The sequence below is a fragment of the Esox lucius genome, chromosome 18 (genome assembly GCF_011004845.1).
Source record: "Esox lucius isolate fEsoLuc1 chromosome 18, fEsoLuc1.pri, whole genome shotgun sequence".
Classification (NCBI taxonomy): Eukaryota; Metazoa; Chordata; class Actinopteri; order Esociformes; family Esocidae; genus Esox; species Esox lucius.
This window is the reverse complement of record NC_047586.1, coordinates 19,818,320-19,842,461: the sequence shown is the minus strand read 5'-3', so window position 1 is coordinate 19,842,461 and position 24,142 is coordinate 19,818,320. Positions and strand designations below refer to the sequence as shown.

The following is a 24,142-nucleotide window of genomic DNA, read 5'->3' as shown; positions in this document are numbered from 1 at the left end:
TTTGACACTGGCTGATTTAACAGCGTGTTAGCCAGTAATAAGCTTTACTGGTATCTACTAACTTACTGGAATAGTCATAAGAATTTAGCAATTGCTAGCAAGTCTGCCAAAGCTATTTCATTTCATGGCATAAGAACGTATTTTGTTCTTTCATGCCAAAACAATGTACATTTTCTTTCATTCATGAATTAAATTTATATAATAACTATCAATAAAGCTGACGATAATGACATTTTTCATCAAGTGAAAGGATGAGAGAATCGTGGAATCTAACAGAAATAACTAATAAATGTTGTTACTCTCAATAGATTCAAACTTAGGTCTTCCACAGGAGAGGCACTGTCTTTAACCACTACACGACGGCATTACATATTTTAGCAGTAGCTAGACTCTATTGAGGATTGTGTAAAACGGACTAACATTTCTTATTAAGTTTACCTCAAACACAAGTAGCATCTATGAACTGTATTGCTATTGCCACTGGACGTTTTAACAGCTTATTAGCCAGTAATGTGGCTTACTAGTATCTACTAACATCCTAGGAATAATCATAAGAATAGAGCAATTGCTAGCGAGACTGAAGATGAACTATTCCATGCCAGAAACAGTCGCAATATAACCGTAAACAGTTTCAGGTTTCGGTTTTAGCCAGCGAAGTTTCCGCCAATACGGAATAATTCACAATGCGTTCTTCGCTTCGCCTGCGAGGAGACACAAACTTGTGACCTATAGTTCACAAGTCTGCTTCTCTAACCACTACGCTATTTAACAAGGGGTACTCACTCGCTCACTCAGTCAGTCCGTCACTCACTCACTCACCCACTCACCCACTTAGTAAGAGACATAGCCGTCTCTGTTTGTGTGGTCCGGCAAAAATGAATGTGTTGGAAAGGCAAAATGTTCTGCAGCCCCTGGCCTGTAAGTACACCAAACGGCCACTAGAAAGCAGCAGAGGACAAGAAGCGCAGTTTGTATTTATTTATAACCTCGCTCTGGACTACTGGACTCTGTGACCCATTACAAACCATAACCTCCCTGTGTACTACTGGATTCTGTGACCCATCACTAACCATAACCTCCCTGTGTACTACTGGACTCTGTGACCCATCACTAACCATAACCTCCCTGTGTACTACTGGATTCTGTGACCCATCACTAACCATAACCTCCCTGTGTACTACTGGACTCTGTGACCCATCACTAACCATAACCTCCCTGTGTACTTGGAGTTATTTTGAGGGGACAGCAAATTTACACTGTTATAGAAGCTCTACGCTCACTACTTGATATTGTAGCAGTGTCATTTCTTCAGTGTTGTCACATGAAAAGATATAATCAAATATTTTTAAAAATGTGAGGGGTGTACTCAATTTTGTGAGATACTGTCATTTAAATGCAGTATTTCAACTGCTTTTGAGTATGAGGTTTTATTTCATTATACAGAGCTACAGTGAAATGTTTTTGTCACTAGACACTTTAGAAAGTTGAATTTTACAAAACACTGCTTTACTGTTCTGAGAGAGATGGGGTTTTGTGGAGGCCATTTATAAAAATAAAAAAAAACATTTATTATCACAAACCTAATAATTCAACTAAAGTATATAAGCAATCATGAACAATGTTGTTGTTTTTCTTCATCATGTTAAAAACACTACAACATACCTGCATTCGATTCAATAAAATACTTAACAATACTTACTTTGTATGCCTATTCTTTTAGAGAACTGGGTTATTTTATTTTGGAATAGAAAAGTGTAATGTGTACCTGTAGGACACACATTGTTGTGCCCAGGAAATCTGATTTAACATATATCTTAATGTATTATATAAAAACTTCTCTTACCAGAACCGTATTGAGTAGCTGGCCAGCACACATACAAAAAGTACTTCTGGGTACTGAAACTATGGTGTATTTAAATGAATGACTGACGTTTGTATGGCTTAACTCCCCTGAGGTTCATTGATAGTAGAATAAAAGGAGTTGGGGTCAGCAGGGTTCTCTGTCTCTCTTCCTCTTTCAGTAGAGGTCATAACTGAGGCGTAGTTCACTGCATTCTCACCATGGGCCTACACACACACACACACACACACACAATCACAAAGGAAATGTTTTGAAAGTCCTATAGGAAGAAGACACAACAGTATGTACATTAGTTTCACTAACGACAACTCTCTGGAGGGGATTATGGTCTATGTGGTTGATGGAGTCATAGGTGATACTGCCAACAGGTTGACTCTACAAGTGAATAATTACATAATGTTAGTCTCATTTTAACAACAATATGGGTTAAAACATGTTTCATTTGATCAAATACTGTAACATATTGATGAACTGACCCTGTCTTCATTGTCTTGTGGGGTGCAGTGATTTATTGCATTAAAATCATATAAATTAGTAACGATAGTAATGAATGACTTTATATAGTGGGACCTTTAGTTAATTATGTACAACAATAGTTTAATAATACTTGAAGACACAATACAAGGTCTGTGTTACTCACAAGGCTGACATCTGCTGCCATTTGAATCTCTGAAGGAAGCAATTTAAAAAAAAAACATCAGAGGACCTGTTTCCATGTGTATTACTGAGCTAGTGATGCATTTTATTAAACAAAAAGAAAAATGAACAACATCAATACTTACTGGTTCTCCAGCGTAAAATGATGACAGTGACAATGACAGACATGGAAACTGCCACAAACACTCTCACAGACACTCCCACAACAACAGGGATGTTCTGTGGTGAAGGAGGACCTGAGGGTGGTGCATCCTTGTTTACTCAAATGTAATTAAACAGACATTAGTGCTGCCCAAGGAATGTTCCTCAAATGACGCCCAATGATTAACTACTCATATTTCAGTATTACAATTTTCCTCTAAGATCTGGTGCCTAGACAATCTGTACTTTCTCTAAAATCAAATCAAAAAGTATTGTCTCCACTGAAATTGAGCAAAAGTAAAAGGAGAAAATAAACAACACAAACATATTTTGCGCAAAACATAAGAGGTATGGTTTTATTTGAACACAATCTTTTTTCAGACCCAAAACTTCTGGAATAGTATTATATTTTTCTGAAAAACTCAAAATATTATTTTTATAATTATTATTTACAACCCTACTAGATAATTCCCTAGAGTGGATAACAAACTATACGTTTTGAAAGAAAAGACAGGTTGACAAGATTTTGTTCAGCCTTTAAAGACTGATTTCAAACGCAGGTCTGACTACCTCAAGTTGTCTAACAACAACACTAATTTTAGGTTTCTGTTGAAATTGTTGAACTTGTAATTTTGGAAGAACACTTTTGGAGGGATCTGGAGTTGAATGTAATTATGTTTGGGACTGTTATTACATACCAGTTTTTAACTGCTGCTGGGTGGTTGTCTTGACAGGACACACAGTTATTTGACGAGAAGTGTCTAAAAAAATATGATACTTTCACTACTCAAATTCTTGTTAAATCTACACTTTTTCAAAAAGAAATGTTATAAAATCCATTACCAGGTGAAGATGGGGTGGTGGCTGATGAGACTGGTCCTGAAGTAGAGGCTGTACTATCTGGATAGAAACATATTTTAATTAGTGGCAAGCCTCATATACCCAAATGATTAGTGTTGTTGTTTACCAAAACATATTTATTGTTAAAGCAATAGTTTGGGACTAGATGTTCCACCTTAATTTAGGAACCTTTTGGTTGCTGGTCAGATGGTCTAACCACTTAGTCACCTGCTGCCTAAAAAACATTCATATAAGCATCTAAGACCAGGTAACTTGTAAGACTAAAGGAGACAGAAAAGTATAGAATAGATCCACACCCACTGACTCTGTGTTTGCATTCTCTTCTGCAATCTCCTAAATCATTATTCACTTCAGTCTCTAGAAGGAAGACAGAAGGTACACATGCACATATGTATTCAGACACTATTCAAGAATTTGTAGAAGCACCTTTGTCTGCCTCTACCAGATTTGTACAACTTGGTTTTGGTGGTTTCTCCCGTTGTTCCATGTCTATTTTCTCATGCTCTGTCAGTAAAGAGGTGGAGCATCAGTGAACAGTGATCTGCAGGTCCCCTCAACAGATGTTCAAGGTAGGTCATGTCTGGGCTTTGTCTTGCTCTTGTGCTTTGGGTCATTGTTTTCCTCAAAGATGATTCTTCACACCAGTCGGAGGTCCTATGCAATCTGGATCGCTTCATCCTTCCCTGAATCTACCAGTCTACCAGTCCCTGCTGTTGAGATGCATTCCCATAACATGACACTGACAACACCATGCTTTACAATAGAGATGTATTAGCTAGGGGGTATGTGCAACCTTATTTTTGCCAGTTGTACAGTTTGGCATTCAGGCCACATTTGTCTAACCAGACAATCTTCTTCCTCATGATCTCAGTCCTTGTGGGGGCATATTATATGCATTTAAGTCATATCAGGAGTGTCTTTTGTCTAGCCAGTCTACCCTAAAAGACCAGATTGATGGAATTCTGCAGACAGGTGATCCTTCTGGCAGGATCGCCCATCTAAGCTTGGTTAGAATGGCAATTGGATTCATTGGTGCACAAAATGGAGTGTGCTTACCAAAAAGTGACCAGACAGTTGCTGTTCTTTTGATGGTCTGCAGAGTTTTTAGTGTTTTTGCCAAACATAGAGGGTTACATTTTGACCAAAAATGTACCTTTTGAAATCATACATCCAGAGAATGGACTTCTAGAACTCTTCAGGAATTCTCTAACAAAGTTTACATGGGCAGCTTGGTTCTTTTGACAGCAGATGCTTTTTCCTAGCAACCATCCAATTAATGTCATATTCTTCAGTGTTCTTCTCATGGTTGATGCATACACAGTACCCTGAGATGAAATCTTCTGTTTCACAAGGATGGAGCCAACTGCGCTCCTGGGAACTTTTTATAACCTTTCCCAGATCTAAACCTTGACACAATAATTCAGTGGGGAGAACAAGTATTTGATACACTGCCGATTTTGCAGGTTTTCCTAATTACAAAGCATGTAGAGGTCTGTCATTTTTATCATAGGTATACTTCAGCTGTGAGAGACGGAATCTAAAACAAAAATCCAGAAGATCACAGTGTATGATTTTTAAATAATTAATTTGCATTTTATTGCATGACATATGTATTTGATCACCTACCAACCAGTAAGAAATCCGGCTCTGTTAGTTTTTCTTTAAGAAGCCTTCCTGTTCTCCACTCATTACCTGTATTAATTGCACCTATTTGAACTCGTTACCTGTATAAAAGACACCTGTCCACACACTCAATCAAATGGACTCCAACCTCTCCACAATGGCCTAGACCAGAGAGCTGTGTAAGGACATCAGGGTTAAAATTGTAGACCTGCACAAGGCTGGGATGGGCTACAGGACAATAGGCAAGCAGCTTGGTGAGAAGGCAACAACTGTTGGCGCAATTATTAGAAAATGGAAGAAGTTCAAGTTGACGGTCAATCTCCCTCGGTCTGGGGCTCCATGCAATATCTCACCTCGTGGTGCATCAATGATCATGAGGAAGGTGAGGGATCAGCCTAGAACTACACGGCAGGACCTGGTCAATGACCTGAAGAGAGCTGGGACCACAGTCTCAAAGAAAACCATTAGTAACACACTACGCCGTCATGGATTAAAATCCTGCAGCGCACACAAGGTCTCCCCTGCTTAAGCCAGCGCATGTCCAGGCCCGTCTGAAGTTTGCCAATGACCATCTGGATGATCCAGAGTAGGAATGGGACTAGGTCATGTGGTCTGATGAGACAAAAATAGAGCTTTTTGGTCTAAACTCCACTCGCCGTATTTGAGGAAGAAGAAGGATGAGTACAACCCGAAGAACACCATCCCCCAACCGTTAAGCATGGAGGTGGAAACATAATTTTTTGGGGATGCTTTTCTGCAAACTGGACAGGACGACTGCACCGTATTGAGGGGAGAATGGATGGGGCCATCTATCGCGAGATCCTCAGTAAGAGCATTGAATATGGGTCGTGGCTGGGTCTTCCAGCATGACAACGACCCGAAACACACAACAAGGGCAACTAAGGAGTGGCTCCGTAAGAAGCATCTCAAGGTCCTAGCCAGTCTCTAGACCTGAAGCCAATAGAAAATCTTTGGAGGGAGCTGAAAGTCTGTATTGCCCAGCGACAGCCCGAAACCTGAAGGATCTGGAGAAGGTCTGTATGGAGGAGTGGGCCAAAATACCTGCTGCAGTGTGTGCAAACCTGGTCAAGAACTACAGGTCATGCAATAAAATGCAAATGAATTACTTAAAAATCATACAATGTGATTTTCTGGATTTTTGTTTTAGATTCCGTCACTCACAGTTGAACTGTACCTATTATAAAAATGACAGACTTCTACATGCTTTGTAAATGGGAAAACCTGCTAAATCGTCAGTGTATCAAATACTTGTTCTCCTCACTGTATTTGTTTTTGTCTACCCAAGTTTCAACTACACTGCTCAAAAAATATATTTACATTATTACAGTATATGTCAATTAAACTTCAGGGATATCAATCTGTCCAGTTAGGAAGCATAAGCGATTGTGAAACAATGTCACCTGTTTTGGTGCAAATGAAAGCAACAACAGGTGCACTGGAGAGGCAAAAGCCTAAAAAAGGGGAAAGGTTTTGGTGGTGGTGGCTACAGACAATTACTCTCTCTTATCCTTCCTGACTAATTCTTCTCTAGTTTTGTGTTTTGCCAGTGTCCTTTTCACTAATGTTAGTATGAGGCGGTACCTGCAGCCCATTCAGGTTGCACAGGCAGTCCAGCGCCTCCAGGATGACACATGAGTACGTGACCTGGATGAAGAAGGTATTGATTGCATTGACTGGCCCTCACGTGCCTCAGACATGAATCCAATTGTGAACCTCTGGTACGTTGTGTATCAGTACATCTGACGCTGCCAAGTAGCACCACAGACTTTCCAGAAGCTCACTGATGCCCTGATTCAGGTCTAGGAGAAGATCCCCCAGGACACCATCCCCTGTCTCATCAGGAGCATGCCCAGACATTGTCAGGAGTGCATACAGGCACCTACACACTATTCAGTCATACACACTCGAGTCACATTATGAGTTGCTGCAATGAAATTCATGCAAATTGGAAAAGCCTGTGAAAATTACAGATCTCCTCATTTTGAACATACCCTCTCATTTTAAATTGTCATTAATTAATTAGTTTGAGGTGTTACATGTTTTAACTAGTGTCAATCAGACTCTGATTCATTTGACTACACCAAAACGTACTTGCTTAGTAGTTGTAACTACTGTCTAGCTATCATTAGCAATGTTTTAGCAATTCCCCAGATCTATGTTTTGTAACAGGTAGGGCGTTAGGAACCTGCATGAGGTTGGCCACCCACCCAACACAAAACTTTGGCAAAATAGGCTCAATCGTTTGTGCTCCGTTTGTGCTGCTTTGTGCTGTTAACATTTTCGTTTGTGCATCAATCATTTTATAGATATTCTGAGGTCACTCAGCCCCGCAACATACTCCAAAATCAACCAAAATAGTCTTGTTTGTGATTCGTTTGTGCTGCTTTGGTATTTGTTATATTAGATATTTAATTATTGGTGATGACGTCAGTCAGCCCACCGACATGCTCCACATTTAGTCAAAATAGGCTAATTGTACATGGTGTTTGCGCTTGTTTGTGCTGTTAAAATGTTCAGTTGTGCTTCTGTTATTTTTTTGATTTTCAAATAAAATAGTATAAGTCAATCTGAGTCACTCAGCGCCCCATCATGTACCAGTCAGATAATTATGCAGTAGCACAAGAGGTGAGTCACTGTTTATTTATATAATAATCTTTGCCATTCAGATCAGGAATGGTTCGTAATCCATTCCTGAACATCATGGCAAGAAACTTGTTTACTGATTTTTCTGTCATGTTCACTCTGGTGCGTTCAGAGTGAAGAAAGAGTGAGAGAGAGGGTATGAGGATGCCAACAGGGCAGGGAGAGCAGGTGACATGGACGTGAGTGAGAAAAGGAGCAAATATTGATGACCGATCTGATCCGATATTTTCTTTCTATCAGATTAATCGATTAATCGATTATCAAAATAGTTATAAGTTGCAGCTCTACAATATTCCCTGTTTGTTTTTAAATGGTGTGTAGTATATTTCTAGTCCTGTTGTTTTTATTAATTTCATCTATAGATTCTTTGTCTTTCATACAGTTTCTACTTTATTCTATTTCCTGTTGTTTTTATTCTGTTTCATTGTTTAAAAACAAATATCTGTTTCCTTCTATGTGTGACGACTACGCCCTCTGCTGCCTCTCCTCCCCCTGCAGCGGACAGACTCCAGCGTTCGACGTCACCGGCCTTCTGACACCACCGCCCATCTCATTTATGCATTTCACCTGTGTCTCGTCTTAGCTCACCTGATTCTCTTCCTCATCATTCTCCCCAGTATATATGTTCCCTCTGCAGTATATATGTCTTTGTGTGTTATTGTCTCTCTTGGTAAAGAGCATAATTAAGCTTTGTCGCTGTCTTGCTCATCACAAGAGTATTGTTAAGCTTCGCTGCTGTCTTTCCTTCACTCGAAGCCTGACACTATGCTTATTGTCCTTTGCCTCATTCATCTCCCCATATAGTGTGGTCAGAAAGAATATGTGAACAATGACATCTACTTGCCTACAATGTATATCAGCCAGAATCTCATTCTGTTAGTGTACCCCACCAGACCTTTTACCTATACGCACCATATTGGAGGACCACATCCATTGTTGCTATGCAACTATATTTGCAATGATTTTGGATGATCAATTGGCCTTTTAAAATGATAAACTTGGATTAGCAAACACAACGTGTCATTGGAACACAGAAGTGATGGTTGCTAATAATGGGCCTCTTTACCCCTATGTAGATATTCCATTACAAATCAGCCGTTTCTAGCTACAATATTCTTTTAGGGAATGAAAATGTCTACACCTTATTTCTGATCAGTTTGATGTAATTGTAATGAAGAATAAATTTGCTTTTCTTTTTTTGAAAACAAGGACATTTCTAAGTGGCCCCTAACTTTTGAATGGTAGTGTATATAGATCTACAATTACTAGTATTTTTTATTTTCTGAATGTCAACAAAAGCACTCACAGGAACAAACATCTGATGTGAAACTAAAAGTTCTGTGTTTGTTTATTTAGTATAAAATATATTACCAATAGAAGATGTGGAGGTGACTGGCATTGTTGTCCCTGCAGTAGAGGCTGTATGTCCTGGATAGTAGAGAAACAACAAGGAGACCACTTTTTATAATGAATAATGGTGAAAGAACAGTACAGACATGATCTACTGCAATCTGCAACCCTATCCCTCAAGAGCAGCAGACAAAATATGTTTGAGTCTTTTTTTCTGGACCAGACTGATGCAGGGTACCGTAGTGATGTGTATTCAGATGGCACATTAAAGAAGTAATACATTAACTTTGCACATATAATAGTGATGCAAGTTTTTTTTTTTATGCCTGAAGGTGATCATCAATGTCATTGTCTTAAATATGAATTTCTATGAACTCACATGGCATATAAAAGAAGTTCAACAATATATTTTAAATACGTTACTTTCAGAAGGTGGGGAAGTGGTTGACAAGGCTGTTATTTATTTTTAGTAATTGAGAACAAACAAGGTACATTTTCTTCCGTGGTGAATCAGGGTGACTAGCCACACATACCAGAGTGATTACAGATGATATCTGTGTAACTAGCATGCATGTAAACTGGGAGTCTAAAGGGAGACAGAACAGTAGAAAATAGATCCACATCCACTGACTCACTCTGTAACGCCTGTAGAGTTCTCTTTAATATAGTCTGGGACATCTACAGGAAATCCACTTCATTCTCTATAACCCTAACCCTGTAGTTTACTCTAATATAGTGTGTGACATCTACAGGAAATCCACTTCATTCTCTATAACCCTAACCCTGTAGTTTACTTTAATATAGTCTGTGACGTTTACAGGAAATCCACTTCATTCTCGAGACCACTAGACAAAACAAACTTTCTATAAATAAGTTTTGTGCTTTTTTATGATAGGGATGGTATTTTAATTCCTAATGCTATGGTTTTTACAGGTTTATACATTACCAGTCACAGACATGTGCAGAACAAATGTATGTAGTTGTCTTTACAGGTAACATACTATAAGAACTGTCTGAATACCATGAATTCAAATGTCTTGACATTGGTAGATCAAAAGTTTCAACACATTTTTAAGGTATTAGAAAGACAAACTCTGACTAAACATTTATGGAAAACTGCTTTAGCAGAACAGTCCTTATATCAAGTATAATACTGAAGTCACCTTACATTTCTAAGGCCATACATTAAAATTGGTATCGTCAGTTCGTGGCCAAGGTTCTTCTATAGTTTCAGCTGATAGGTATATAACCAGATTGAACATGGAAGATGTATTATATCTTTACAAATCATACAATGATTACCTGGGACCATGAAGTATATCACAATGTATATCAGCCAGAATCTCATTCTGTTAGTGTACCCCACCAGACCTTTTACCTATACGCTCCATATTGGAGGACCACATCCATTGTTGCTATGCAACTATATTTGCAATGATTTTGGATGATCAATTGGCCTTTTAAAATGATAAACTTGGATTAGAAAACACAACGTGTCATTGAAACACAGAAGTGATGGTTGCTAATAATGGGCCTCTTTACGCATATGTAGATATTCCATTACAAATCAGCCGATTCTAGCTACAATATTCTTTTAGGAAATTAAAATGTCTACACCTTATTTCTGATCAGTTTGATGTAATTTTAATGAAGAATAAAATAGCTTATTTTTTTAAAACAGGGACATTTCTAAGTGGCCCCTAACTTTTGAATGGTAGTGTATATAGATCTCCAATTACTAGCATTTTTTATTTTCTGAATGACAACGAAAGCACTCACAGGAACAAACATCTAATGTGAAACTAAAAGTTCTGTGTTTGTTTAATTAGTATAAAATATATTACCAATAGAAGATGTGGAGGTGACTGGCATTGTAGTCCCTGCAGTAGAGGCTGTATGTCCTGGATAGTAGAGAAACAACAAGGAGACCACTTTTTATAATGAATAATGGTGAAAGAACAGTACAGACAAGATCTACTGCAATCTGCAACCCTAACCCTCAAGAGCAGCAGACAAAATATGTTTGAGTCTTTTTTTCTGGACCAGACTGATGCAGGGTACCGTAGTGATGTGTATTCAGATGGCACATTAAAGAAGTAATACATTATATTTGCACATATAATAGTGATGCAAGTTTTTTTTTTTATGCCTGAAGGTGATCATCAATGTCATTGTCTTAAATATGAATTTCTATGAACTCACATGGCATATAAAAGAAGTTCAACAATATATTTTAAATACGTTACTTTCAGAAGGTGGGGAAGTGGTTGACAAGGCTGTTATTTATTTTTAGTAATTGAGAACAAACAAGGTACATTTTCTTCCGTGGTGAATCAGGGTGACTAGCCACACATACCAGAGTGATTACAGATGATATCTGTGTAACTAGCATGCATGTAAACTGGGAGTCTAAAGGGAGACAGAACAGTAGAAAATAGATCCACATCCACTGACTCACTCTGTAACGCCTGTAGAGTTCTCTTTAATATAGTCTGGGACATCTACAGGAAATCCACTTCATTCTCTATAACCCTAACCCTGTAGTTTACTCTAATATAGTGTGTGACATCTACAGGAAATCCACTTCATTCTCTATAACCCTAACCCTGTAGTTTACTTTAATATAGTCTGTGACGTTTACAGGAAATCCACTTCATTCTCGAGACCACTAGACAAAACAAACTTTCTATAAATAAGTTTTGTGCTTTTTTATGATAGGGATGGTATTTTAATTCCTAATGCTATGGTTTTTACAGGTTTATACATTACCAGTCACAGACATGTGCAGAACAAATGTATGTAGTTGTCTTTACAGGTAACATACTATAAGAACTGTCTGAATACCATGAATTCAAATGTCTTGACATTGGTAGATCAAAAGTTTCAACACATTTTTAAGGTATTAGAAAGACAAACTCTGACTAAACATTTATGGAAAACTGCTTTAGCAGAACAGTCCTTATATCAAGTATAATACTGAAGTCACCTTACATTTCTAAGGCCATACATTAAAATTGGTATCGTCAGTTCGTGGCCAAGGTTCTTCTATAGTTTCAGCTGATAGGTATATAACCAGATTGAACATGGAAGATGTATTACATCTTTACAAATCATACAATGATTACCTGGGACCATGAAGTATATCACAATGTATATCAGCCAGAATCTCATTCTGTTAGTGTACCCCACCAGACCTTTTACCTATACGCTCCATATTGGAGGACCACATCCATTGTTGCTATGCAACTATATTTGCAATGATTTTGGATGATCAATTGGCCTTTTAAAATGATAAACTTGGATTAGAAAACACAACGTGTCATTGAAACACAGAAGTGATGGTTGCTAATAATGGGCCTCTTTACGCATATGTAGATATTCCATTACAAATCAGCCGATTCTAGCTACAATATTCTTTTAGGAAATTAAAATGTCTACACCTTATTTCTGATCAGTTTGATGTAATTTTAATGAAGAATAAAATAGCTTATTTTTTTAAAACAGGGACATTTCTAAGTGGCCCCTAACTTTTGAATGGTAGTGTATATAGATCTCCAATTACTAGCATTTTTTATTTTCTGAATGACAACGAAAGCACTCACAGGAACAAACATCTAATGTGAAACTAAAAGTTCTGTGTTTGTTTAATTAGTATAAAATATATTACCAATAGAAGATGTGGAGGTGACTGGCATTGTTGTCCCTGCAGTAGAGGCTGTATGTCCTGGATAGTAGAGAAACAACAAGGAGACCACTTTTTATAATGAATAATGGTGAAAGAACAGTACAGACAAGATCTACTGCAATCTGCAACCCTAACCCTCAAGAGCAGCAGACAAAATATGTTTGAGTCTTTTTTTCTGGACCAGACTGATGCAGGGTACCGTAGTGATGTGTATTCAGATGGCACATTAAAGAAGTAATACATTATATTTGCACATATAATAGTGATGCAAGTTTTTTTTTTTATGCCTGAAGGTGATCATCAATGTCATTGTCTTAAATGTGAATTTCTATGAACTCACATGGCATATAAAAGAAGTACAACAATATATTTTAAATACATTATTTTCAGAAGGTGGGGAAGTGGTTGACAAGGCTGTTATTTCTTTGTAGTAATTGAGAACAAACAAGGTTAATTTTCATATAAAAGAAGTACAACACTACACAGTACAAAGTGAAATATAAGTTTCCCATTTAAACAGTAATACTCACTGTTTAGAACAGACAGATGAACAGAAGCATCCCCTCTATATTGTGATCCATTACTAAGTAATTGTTGACAGGTGTAGATTCCAGCATCCTCACCTCTGACATCACGAACATGTAGAGAACAGTCAGACCCCACTTTCAGTCTGTCTGCTCTCTTTGAGTTAGTGTTAATCTTCCCATGTCCAACCTCTTCAATAGCACTCCGTAATCCAGTTCTGTGATAGGTCCATGTAGTTGAGGAGCAGTTTGGATAAACCACATTGGTACATGACAGACTTACAGTATCTCCCACTCTGGTGTACAGAGAACAAGTGTCTCCACTGACACCTGACAAGAGAATAATCAGAATATGTTTCAATGGTAAAACACAATACATTATATTTCAAGAAAGTTACTTGATATTCTTCACAAGTATTGTTAATCTGGATAGCATTCTTGTCTTTGCTGTCTTACCTTATAGTAAGACATAAAATAGTCACAAGGCGACATAAAATATAATGGTAGATGTCAGCCATGATCCTCTCTCTCTCTGTCAGAGTTTCACCACTAAACACCATCTGTACTAGCTTCACTTCCTCAAAGTGGTCATGATTCTTTCTTCAACTGTTAAGATTTCATACCAAATTCTACTGCTCACCAGCAGCTGAAAGTCTTATTCTAATATAAAAATATAAAAAAATATATATATAAAAAAAACTAACGGCATACTGATTTTGCCTTAATACCCCGTTGCCAAAAAGTAAGGATGCTGGATAAATGAAGATAAAAACAGAATGCAATCATGTGCAAATCATTTATCCCTATATCTCAGAGGTGGGGGACTCGAGTCACATGACTTGACTCGAGTCTGACTCTTGTCACAATTTTCAGGACTTGTGACTTGCTTGATTAAAGTATGAAAATGACTTGACTTGACTTTGACTTGAGAACAAGTTGCTTGAGACTTGACTTGAAGTGGAAGACTCGACAATGACTTGAACTTATAATAAACAAACAGCAATAAAATAATTCTATATGTTGTGACATCAGCACTACTAATCAGCATATGTGCCTTTAACGCTGCACAATTCAAACCGCGCCAAACATGGCAGACAGTAACGTTAGTCGAGCTCCACAAATAGCATCATTTGGATCAAGCGTGCCGCACAAGCCCTGAAAAGTGAAGCCAAAACGTCTCGATCGCCCCCTGGTGAGTGGTCCCAGTATAGGTCATAAACCCCGCCCTCCCCATGTTATTCAATGGGACGCGAGACCAACTAAACAATTAAATTACCCTTCAAATATATTTTTTCCGAAGCTGGTTTCTGTCATTTACTGTAGTTTGTATCACGCTAATGTAAATTCAAGAGTTTGTTTTTAAAATAAGTTTGTTTTTAGTTAGTTATTTAATGCTCTAAAAAACGGTGGTGTGACGTCGTGATTCACAGCTGTGATTGACAGCTATCTGAGCCGAGGAGCCACTGAATCATCGGAGGAGTGAGGAGATTGGAACTTTACATTTAATCTCTAAATTTCTATAATTGATATAATTTCACACGGACATAATGGGTTGTTCTGCAGTACATTGTGCTAACCGATCTGGCATTTCCAATCGATCTTTGAATTTTTTTCGGTAAGTTAAATTTATAAGCTATTTAATTAGTAAATAAATGTAATGGGCTAGCTAACGTTAGCTAAAAGACAACAAGCCTCGTTAATAGCCATGTTAATGGCTAGCAGGTGATCGTTAGCTAGAAGTTACCAATTAATTTTGTATTAGGCCTATTCTAAATTAAGGTTAAACATGATGTAAGTTAGGCTATAACATATCGTCTAGGTTTAATAAGCAAAGGTTGTACTGTACTTGGACTTGCGATTGATTACGGTATGCGCATTCTGCGAGGGAGAGTGAGGGCGGGGCACAGGGGTGGGGCCGTTGATTTCGCGGCTTTACGGCTTTACTTCCTTCTCGCTACTGCGCATAACTACTGCGCAGAACTGGTCCCAAGATCGCTATCTGCGCAGACGCAAGTCCAAGATGTCAGCGCCGTATCAGGACACTGGTGGCTTCATTTTTCACCAATGGAAAAGAGCGAAAGGGCGTCGTCCATTATTTTTACAGTCTATGATTTGGATACAAGGACTTTAAACTGGACCGTGTGAATAAAAAAAGATTTGCCAGATGCAAAATATGCAACAACGTCAAATTTCATTCGTCATTTTAAGAACCACAAGGAAAGGTAAGAAAGTAATCTCTTTATATTCAGTTTCACTAAGATCTATAACGATTAAGTTACTAATGTAATTAATTAATCTTTTGTTTGTCATCATTTGGCCTTGGTTGCATATTATGTTTTGTTTTTTTTCTTGTTAGAAATGTGACCATTATCATTACTGAATACGTCTGGTAAATAGATGTAAGGGAATTTGACTATAACAGTGGCATAGCCTGAATTTTAATGTTGATGGGCATCTTAAAATGAGCGGGCATGTATATTATTACACGTAGGCTATAATTTCTGTATTAAATGTGCGTATTTTCAAGTGTTTGTGGACTGCGTGTGGAAACTTAAAAGCATTGTGCTTACACCACAACAGTTAACTTTACTGCATGAAAAGCTAACATGGAGGCGCCGATGTGATTACTAGCACCGAAACATTTCGAAGAGTTTTTTTTTTTTACTCATACAGACAAGAATAATTACAGCGTAATTACATATTAGGCTGTTTTTCAGTCACAATAATTAGTTTATAAGGTTGTTATTATTAGCCCTTATTACATGGATTGGCTGAATTCCAGTGCAGAATGCGTGTTATTTCTTGATAACAGACCGTTGCCATGAAAAACAGCGCGTTGCTATGGACGCAGCAGGATTCTAACCAAAGACGGAATGGACTATTTTCTTTAGAGGAAGCAATACAATTGTTTTTAAATCAATACATTCCTTTTGAAATCAATATTTTGTGTCAAATTATTGATTTATTTGGTAGGTATGTAATAAGCGGGATAAGGTATGGCGAGGCGGTTGTTATAGCGAATACAACCCCTTCAGGCTGATTCAAGATCCCTCCGCTTCGTCCCCCCAAGAAATTGTACCGCGGAGGAGAAAAATATTTGATTTTGAAATCGAGCTTCACACCAAGCGCACGTCAGAAACAGAGGACAGTGTGTGTGTGTGTGTGTGTGTGTGTGTGAGTGTGTGTTCATCTCTTTAGTACTGTGACTTGACTTGACTTGAAACTTATAAGGACTCGATTTGACTTGCTTAGGGTGAAGCCTTGACTTGACTTGCTTGATTTATCTGAACTATGACTTGAGACTTGACTCGAGACTTGATGATTAAGACTTGAGACTTGCTTGGACTTGACCATGTGTGACTTGTCCCCATCTCTGCTATATCTAACTGAAAATAGAAATCTTTTTTTTTTTTTTTTTAAATATACCCCAATTTTGAATTTGATGACAGCAATAAGTTTCAAAAAGGTTGGGACAGGTGCATGTTAATTACTGTGTTGCATCTCCTCTTCTGTTTAAGAACACTCTGTAAGCGTTTGAGAACTGAGACCAATTGCTCTATTTTTGAAAGTGAAATGTTTTTACATTCTGGCAGGCAAGTTTAGCACCCAGACTTTTTTTTACTACGGAGCCATGCTGTAAATGACATGGCAGCATATGTTGCTCCAAAAGCTGCTCCAATATCAGATCTGGACAGTCACCCAACACAGATGTTGGCTTTTGAACAGTGCGCTGACAACAAGCCGGATGGTCTATTTCTTTTTAAGCACGGAGGACGTGGTGTCAGGTCCTGGCTGGTGTGCCTCTAGGCAGCGTTCGAAGTACGGTGGGGATAAAAATTTGGGCCCAAAAGAGGGAAAAACATCAGGTCGGGGGGGTCGAAACATGCATATAACGTTCTTCCCTGTAATCATGAATATTATAATATAGTTACCATATTCAAGCCTGGAAGAATTTTATAATACGATTTCAGACACCCCTACAGTGGATCATTGCAATTTCTTAACCTTGACATTAGTTGAACGTCTCGCCTGTCTCATTCCAAACTTTGCAGTTGCTTATTTAAATGAAAGGCCCTCCTACTACAACAGGTAAACCAGAACTATGAAGACATATTCATTCATTCAATAAAAGGTTGCCGATTCACAGACATTTTGCCTTTATGGCAGAGAAAATTACATACAGTATTATAGTGCCAAAGAGTCAACATGTCTTTGTATCGCCAACCTTATACAGTCAGATCCGTAAATAATTGGACACTGACACAAGTATTGTTATTATGGCAGTTTACCAAATTATATTCAAGCTACAGTTAAATAATCACATCTCCGCTTTAATTTGAGGGTTTCCAAATCCAAATTGGTGGAAGGGTTTAGGAATTACAGCTCTTTAATTTGTAGCCCCCTATTTTTCTTGGGACCAAAAGTAATTGGACAATTGACTCAAAAGCTGTTTCTTGGACAGGTGTTATTTGTTTGTTATTTCTTCATCAATTTAGCAGGTAAAATGTCTGGAGTTGACTCCAGGTGTTGCATTCGCATTTGGATGTTGTTGCTGTGATCCCACAACATGCGGTCAAAGGAGCTCTCAAAACAATTCATCTGAGAGATAGCAGGAACATTAGTAGTGGCCAAATCAACAGTTTGGTACACTCTGAGATAAAAAAAAAAAAAAGCTCTGCAACACAAAAAGACCTGGATGCCCAAAGAATACAAGAGTGGTAAATGATTTTAGGATCCTTTCCATGGTAAAGAAAAACGCCTTCACAACATCCAGCCAAGTTGAAGAACAGTCTCCAGGAGGTAGGCATGTCATTATCCAAGTCTATTATAAAGAGAATACTTCACAAGAGCAAATACATCAAAAAAAAAAAAGCCAGCCCAGTTCTGTAACAGCATTCTTTGGAAAGATGATGCTAAGATCAACCTGTAGCAGAAAGATAGGAAGATAAAAAGTATGTAGAGGGCTTGGAACGGAGTATGATCCGGAGCATACCACATGTTAAGGAAATTCTTGACCAAATTTACATTTCTTTGCTTTTCTAATACCTGGTATGTAACTCTGGTTTTTGTTTGTGACATGTCTGAATGATATCAGAAGATCATTAGGTACTCTGACCATTTGTTAAATTGCCTAAACCAATTAGGATGTATGTCCTTCAGAAATGTGGTTGACGGTCTTTTACAAAGTTCCCTTAGCCCTGACTTGGGTAAAATATTATGGCAGGAAGGATAAGGAACAAATGTTGTCTTTAGGGAATGAATAAGCAGTGTCCTTAGTTCCTTGGGATAAGGATGGGGGGCCTGCCCACCCTTTCAGGTAAAACCTACAGTGGGGAGAACAAGTATTTGATACACTGCCGATTTTGCAGGTTTTCCCACTTACAAAGCATGTAGAAGTCTGTTATTGTTATCATAGGTATTAGCTTCAACTGTGAGTGACGGAATCTAAAACAAAAATCCAGAAAATCACATTGTATGATGTTTAAGTAATTAATTTGCATTTTATTGCATGACATAAGTATTTGATACATCAGAAAAGTAGAACTTAATATTTGTTTCAGAAACCTTTGTTTGCAATTACAGAGATCATACATTTCCTTTAGTTCTGGACCAGGTTTGCACACACTGCAGCAGGGATTTATGCCCACTCATCCATACAGACCTTCTCCAGATCCTTCAGGTTTCGGGGCTGTCGCTGGGCAATACAGACTTTCAGCTCCCTCCAAAGATTTTCTTTTGGGTTCAGGTCTGGAGACTGGCTAGGCCACTCCAGGACCTTGAGACGCTTCTTACGGAGCCACTCCTTAGTTGGCTTAGTTAGGCTGTGTGTTTCGGGTCGTTGTCATGCTGGAAGACCCAGCTGCGACCCATCTTCAATGCTCTTACTGACGGAAGGAGGTTGTTGGCCAAGATCTTGCGATACATGGCCCCATCCATCCTCCCCTTAATACGGTACAGTAGTCCTGTCCCCTTTGCAGAAAAGCATCCCCAAAGAATGACGTTTCCACCTCCATGCTTCATGGTTGGGATGGTGTTCTTGGGGTTGTACTCATCCTTCTTCTTTCTCCAAACACGGCGAATGGAGTTTAGACCAAAAAGCTCTATTTTTGTCTCATCAGACCACATGACCTTCTCCCATTCCTCCTCTGGATCTTCCAGATGGTCATTGGCAAACTTAGATGGGCCTGGACTTGTGCTGGCTTGAGCAGGGGGACCTTGCGTGCGCTGCAGGATTTTAATCCATGACATGTGTTACTAATGGTTTTCTTTGAGACTGAGGTCCCAGCTCTCTTCAGGTCATTGACCAGCTCCTGCCGTGTAGTTCTGGGCTTATCCCTCACCTTCCTCATGATCATTGATGCCCCACGAGGTGGGATCTTGCATGGAGCCCCAGACCGAGGGAGATTGACCATCATCTTGAACTTCTTCCATTTTCAAATAATTGCGCAAACAGTTGTTGCCTTCTCACCAAGCTGCTTGCCTATTGTCCTGTAGCCCATCCCAGCCTTGTGCAGGTCTACAATTATATCCCTGATGTCCTTACACAGCTCTCTGGTCTTGGCCATTGTGGAGAGGTTGGAGTCCATTTGATTGAGTGTGTGGACTGTTGTCTTTTATACAGGTAACGAGTTCAAACAGGTGCAGTTAATACAGGTAATGAGTGGAGAACAGGAGGGCTTCTTAAAGAAAAACTGGTCTGTGAGAGGCGGAATTCTTACTTGTTGGTAGGTGATCACATACTTATGTCATGCAATAAAATGCTAATTAATTATTTAAAAATCATATAATGTGATTTTATGGATTTTTGTTTTAGATTCTGCCTCTCACAGTTGAGAGTATATAAACAATAACGACTACAATCACATGAAAGTGGGAAACTAACTTAAGATCTGCTGATGGGCAGTTCAGTGTGGCATGACTGTTAGAATTAATGTTTTTCGGCCCATGATTTGTGCTAAAAACAAGTACATGAATTCTGATTGGGGATTTCTATTAGAGAAGACTCTTTGTATATATTCAATCTAAAACCTTTGGTTGTATCTTCATGTGAAAATGAAGAATTATACCTAGTCCTACTAACATCATGCAACAAGGTGATGTCAACAAGGTTTTGAGAGAAAAAGTCACTAATCTTAAATAAACAGGAAGGTTATGGTTGTCGTCATTAACGAGAACTAAAGATTCTTGAAATAGAGGCCTGCTATCCTCCCACCATCGATTGAGATTATTTTCACACACCTCAGTGAGCTGTCTGCCAGCTTTTCTGTATGTGCTCCATCTAATTCTAAGGATTGATGGACAATTTCTGAACAGACTCCATTTCAGAGTAGGACAGATACTAAATGTTGATACCAACGTGGTCTTAGGGGAATACTGTAATTCCTAACCTGCACTGTGTATAAACCGCACCATTTATTTTATAGCTTTGTGTGTATACAAACCTGAGTTTTAAACGCACCTGTATATAAACTGCATTTGCCCAGAGAATTATGACTCATACATACCTTGTACATTAATATTAAATATCTGTCATGGGGTGCTCCCAAAAATTATCTGGTGAAGAATAAGATGTTTTTGACAACCCTGTAATAACAATTGTGTCATTTTTGCTACATGAGTTTTTGAGACCTCTATGTCGGGAAAAAGTTCACAGGTGGAAACGGTTTTAAAAATGTAAACTCATTTATTATGATTTGTTTTCATTATCTGTGTATAAGCCACATGAATAAACGTGAATTACAGTACGTAAAATACACTACCGATTTTTCGAAAGAAATGCAACTTTCTGTCTATTAAAATAACATCAAATGCATCACAATTACAGTGTAGACACTGTTAATGTTGTAAATGATAATTGTAGCTTAAAATCATAGACTGTAAAAAAAAAATGGACGACGCCCTTTCGCTCTTTTCCCTTGGTGAAAAATGAAGCCGCCAGTGTCCCGATACGGCGCTGACATCTTGGACTTGCGTCTGCGCAGATAGCGATCTTGGGACCAGTTCGAGCAGGAAGTAAAGCCGTAAAGCCGCGAAATCAACGGCCCCACCCCTGTGCCCCGCCCTCACTCTCCCTCGCAGAATGCGCATACCGTAATCAATCGCAAGTCCAAGTACAGTACAACCTTTGCTTGTTAAACCTAGACGATATGTTATAGCCTAACTTACATCATGTTTAACCTTAATTTAGAATAGGCCTAATACAAAAATAATTGGTAACTTCTAGCTAACGATCACCTGCTAGCTATTAACATGGCTATTAACGAGGCTTGTTGTCTTTTAGCTAACGTTAGCTAGCCCATTACATTTATTTACTAATTAAATAGCTTATAAATTTAACTTACCGAAAAAAATTCAAAGATCGATTGGAAATGCCAAATCGGTTAGCACAATGTACTGCAGGACAACCCATTATGTCCGTGTGAAATTATATCAATTATAGAAATTTATTAAATGTTAAGCTCCAATCTCCTCAGTCCTCCGAAGGAGGATGGCGCTTCAGTGGCTCCTTGGCTCAGATAGCTGTCAATCAAAGCTGTGAATCACGACGTCACACCACCGTTTTTAGAGCATTAAATAACTAACTAAAAACCAACTTATTTTAAAAACAAACTCGAGACGTTTTGGCTTCACTTTTCAGGGCTTGTGCGGCACGCTTGCTTAAAATAGAGTGTATACATAGGCGTACAGAGGCCCTTTATCAGGCAGTGTCTTGAATCAGCAACATTTAGCTCCCTGAGACCAGGCTAATGTAGCAGTGGAACTGCCATGTTCCATATTCCACAACCATATAAACCATATAAACTTGAATGCTCATTGGATTGAATCATTTTCAGGTGATGTATATTTGTGTAATGAGGGAGGGTGTCATGAAAGTGAATTACATCTTATATCAAGGTGTGCATAATTAATAGGCAGCCTCATGACCTCAGGTAAAATGGGCCAAAAAAGAGATTTAACTGAGTCAAAAATTGCAAAACGCCATTCAGATGGATGCAACACTCTTGAAATAGCTAAACTATTAATGCGTTGCCACCAGAAAATCTAATGTTTTGTTGCAAATAGTCAACTGGGGTGCAAAAAATACATATTTTAATACATATATGTCATTTTGTGTTACATTTTTCATTTTGTGTTACTTACCCACTTAAAAAAAAATAGAATAAACAAGTGAGTTGGGAGAATTGCTTTTGCAATTTAGTTGCCTTATAATTTATATACAATATCTCACACTTTTTTGTAAATATTTGATTATATCTTTTCATGTGACAACACTGAAGAAATGACACTTTGCTACAATGCAAAGTAGTGAGTGTACAGCTTGTATAACAGTGGACATTTGCTATCCCCTCAAAATCATTCAACACACAGCCATTAATGTTTAAACCGCTGGCAACAAGTGAGTACACCCGTAAGTGTCAAAATTAGGCCCAATTAGCCATTTTCCCTCCCCGGTGTCATGTGACCCGTTAGTGTTACAAGGTCTCAGGTGTGTATGGGGAGCAGGTGTTTTAAATTTGGTGTTATCACTCTCACACTCCCTCATACTGGTCACTGGAATGTCACTGATGTATTCTTATTGATTAAAGTATTGAGTCCCCATGTTTAGATAAGAAAAGGAATGTTGGTTGTGTTGTGAGAAAGGAAGTATGAGGTGTGGAGGTTAACGTAAATCTTCAGTAGGATGGGGGTAGATGCAGACCAAGGGGTTTTAGGACCGTATAGAGGAAGATATACGACAGAGGGTAGGATGGATTGGGAACGTGTGTTGTTTTTGTGGCATGACCATGCAGATTCTAATCCCCACCCATGTATCTATAAGTATTGAATGTACTTCTAAATGCTTTAGAGATTATTCACTGTTACTTGGTAACCTGTGTACTCTCTCCTTGCAGGAAAAAAACTGTTTATTGTGCAACTGAGTTTTCCCCTGTCTTACCTCCCATTTTCATAAATTGTTTGAACTTTAGAAATTGCCATCACACCAAGGACCGGGTTTAAGAATCTCTGTGTACTTTTCCAAAGAATATAAAAATATCCTTCAATAGCAAAAAGATATAACATTTTAATTGTATAAAGGTATCTTTATGAAAGAGGTTTTATTTTTCTAATGATATTCTTGGTATAGAAAATGATGCATCATACCTTTTAGTATTTTGTCAATATCCCTCATTGAGTCAATATGTTTTAGTGAACTGATGCAAATATGTTGATTAAAGACACCTTGTACTGACAAGATTTACACAAGTATCAAAACACTAAGGCAGGGTAAACCCTAACAAAACACAGACCATATTTGAACGTCTATGGAAAAATGTAGTGGTGAAATAACCCAAAGAGACCCTTTCACCACAGTGTAATGTGTATTATAACACATTGACTATTTCTCTCACTGATCTTTTCTGTCTTACCTGTTAGTAGGAACAAAAGGATGAGGAGCAGTCCCAAAGTCATTGTCATCTCTTTCTCTCCTCCGTCAAAGTCTGGGTTCACTATGAGTTTCTCATCTCAGTTTCATCTCTGCTCACCACTCCACCACCACTTCCTCAAAGTGGTCACATTTTTAGATTGTAGAATTTTTTCTCACACTAAGTAATTGTGAAACCTTCACTTCTAGCTTAAGACAGTGTCTACAAATTACCAAAACAACCAAAAACTAAAACTCAGGGTTCTCTAGAGAAAATGTGTGGTTTGATCCGGTACTAATCAGATAGGTATCTAATACTATACTAAGACACTGAGTGTATTTGTGAGTACCTGAAGTTTGTGAGAAACCGA

General features: G+C 38.3%; 1 protein-coding gene across 1 annotated transcript in view; it reads right to left on the bottom strand.

The window, feature by feature from the left end:
- The window catches only part of LOC105007898 (uncharacterized protein PB18E9.04c-like), a gene marked incomplete at its 3' end in the record, with an annotated part of 83,816 nt that extends 59,984 nt beyond the window's left edge, over positions 1–23,832 (bottom strand). The window contains exons 1-5 of the mRNA XM_034287848.1: positions 23,776–23,832; positions 13,466–13,696; positions 12,825–12,881; positions 11,002–11,058; positions 9,179–9,235 (exon numbers count right to left, since the gene is read on the bottom strand). Of these exons, the coding sequence (XP_034143739.1) occupies positions 9,179–9,235; positions 11,002–11,058; positions 12,825–12,881; positions 13,466–13,696; positions 23,776–23,824 (451 nt within the window). The remainder of the gene's footprint in view (positions 1–9,178; positions 9,236–11,001; positions 11,059–12,824; positions 12,882–13,465; positions 13,697–23,775) is intronic.
- Between the last annotated feature and the right edge of the window lie 310 nt (positions 23,833–24,142).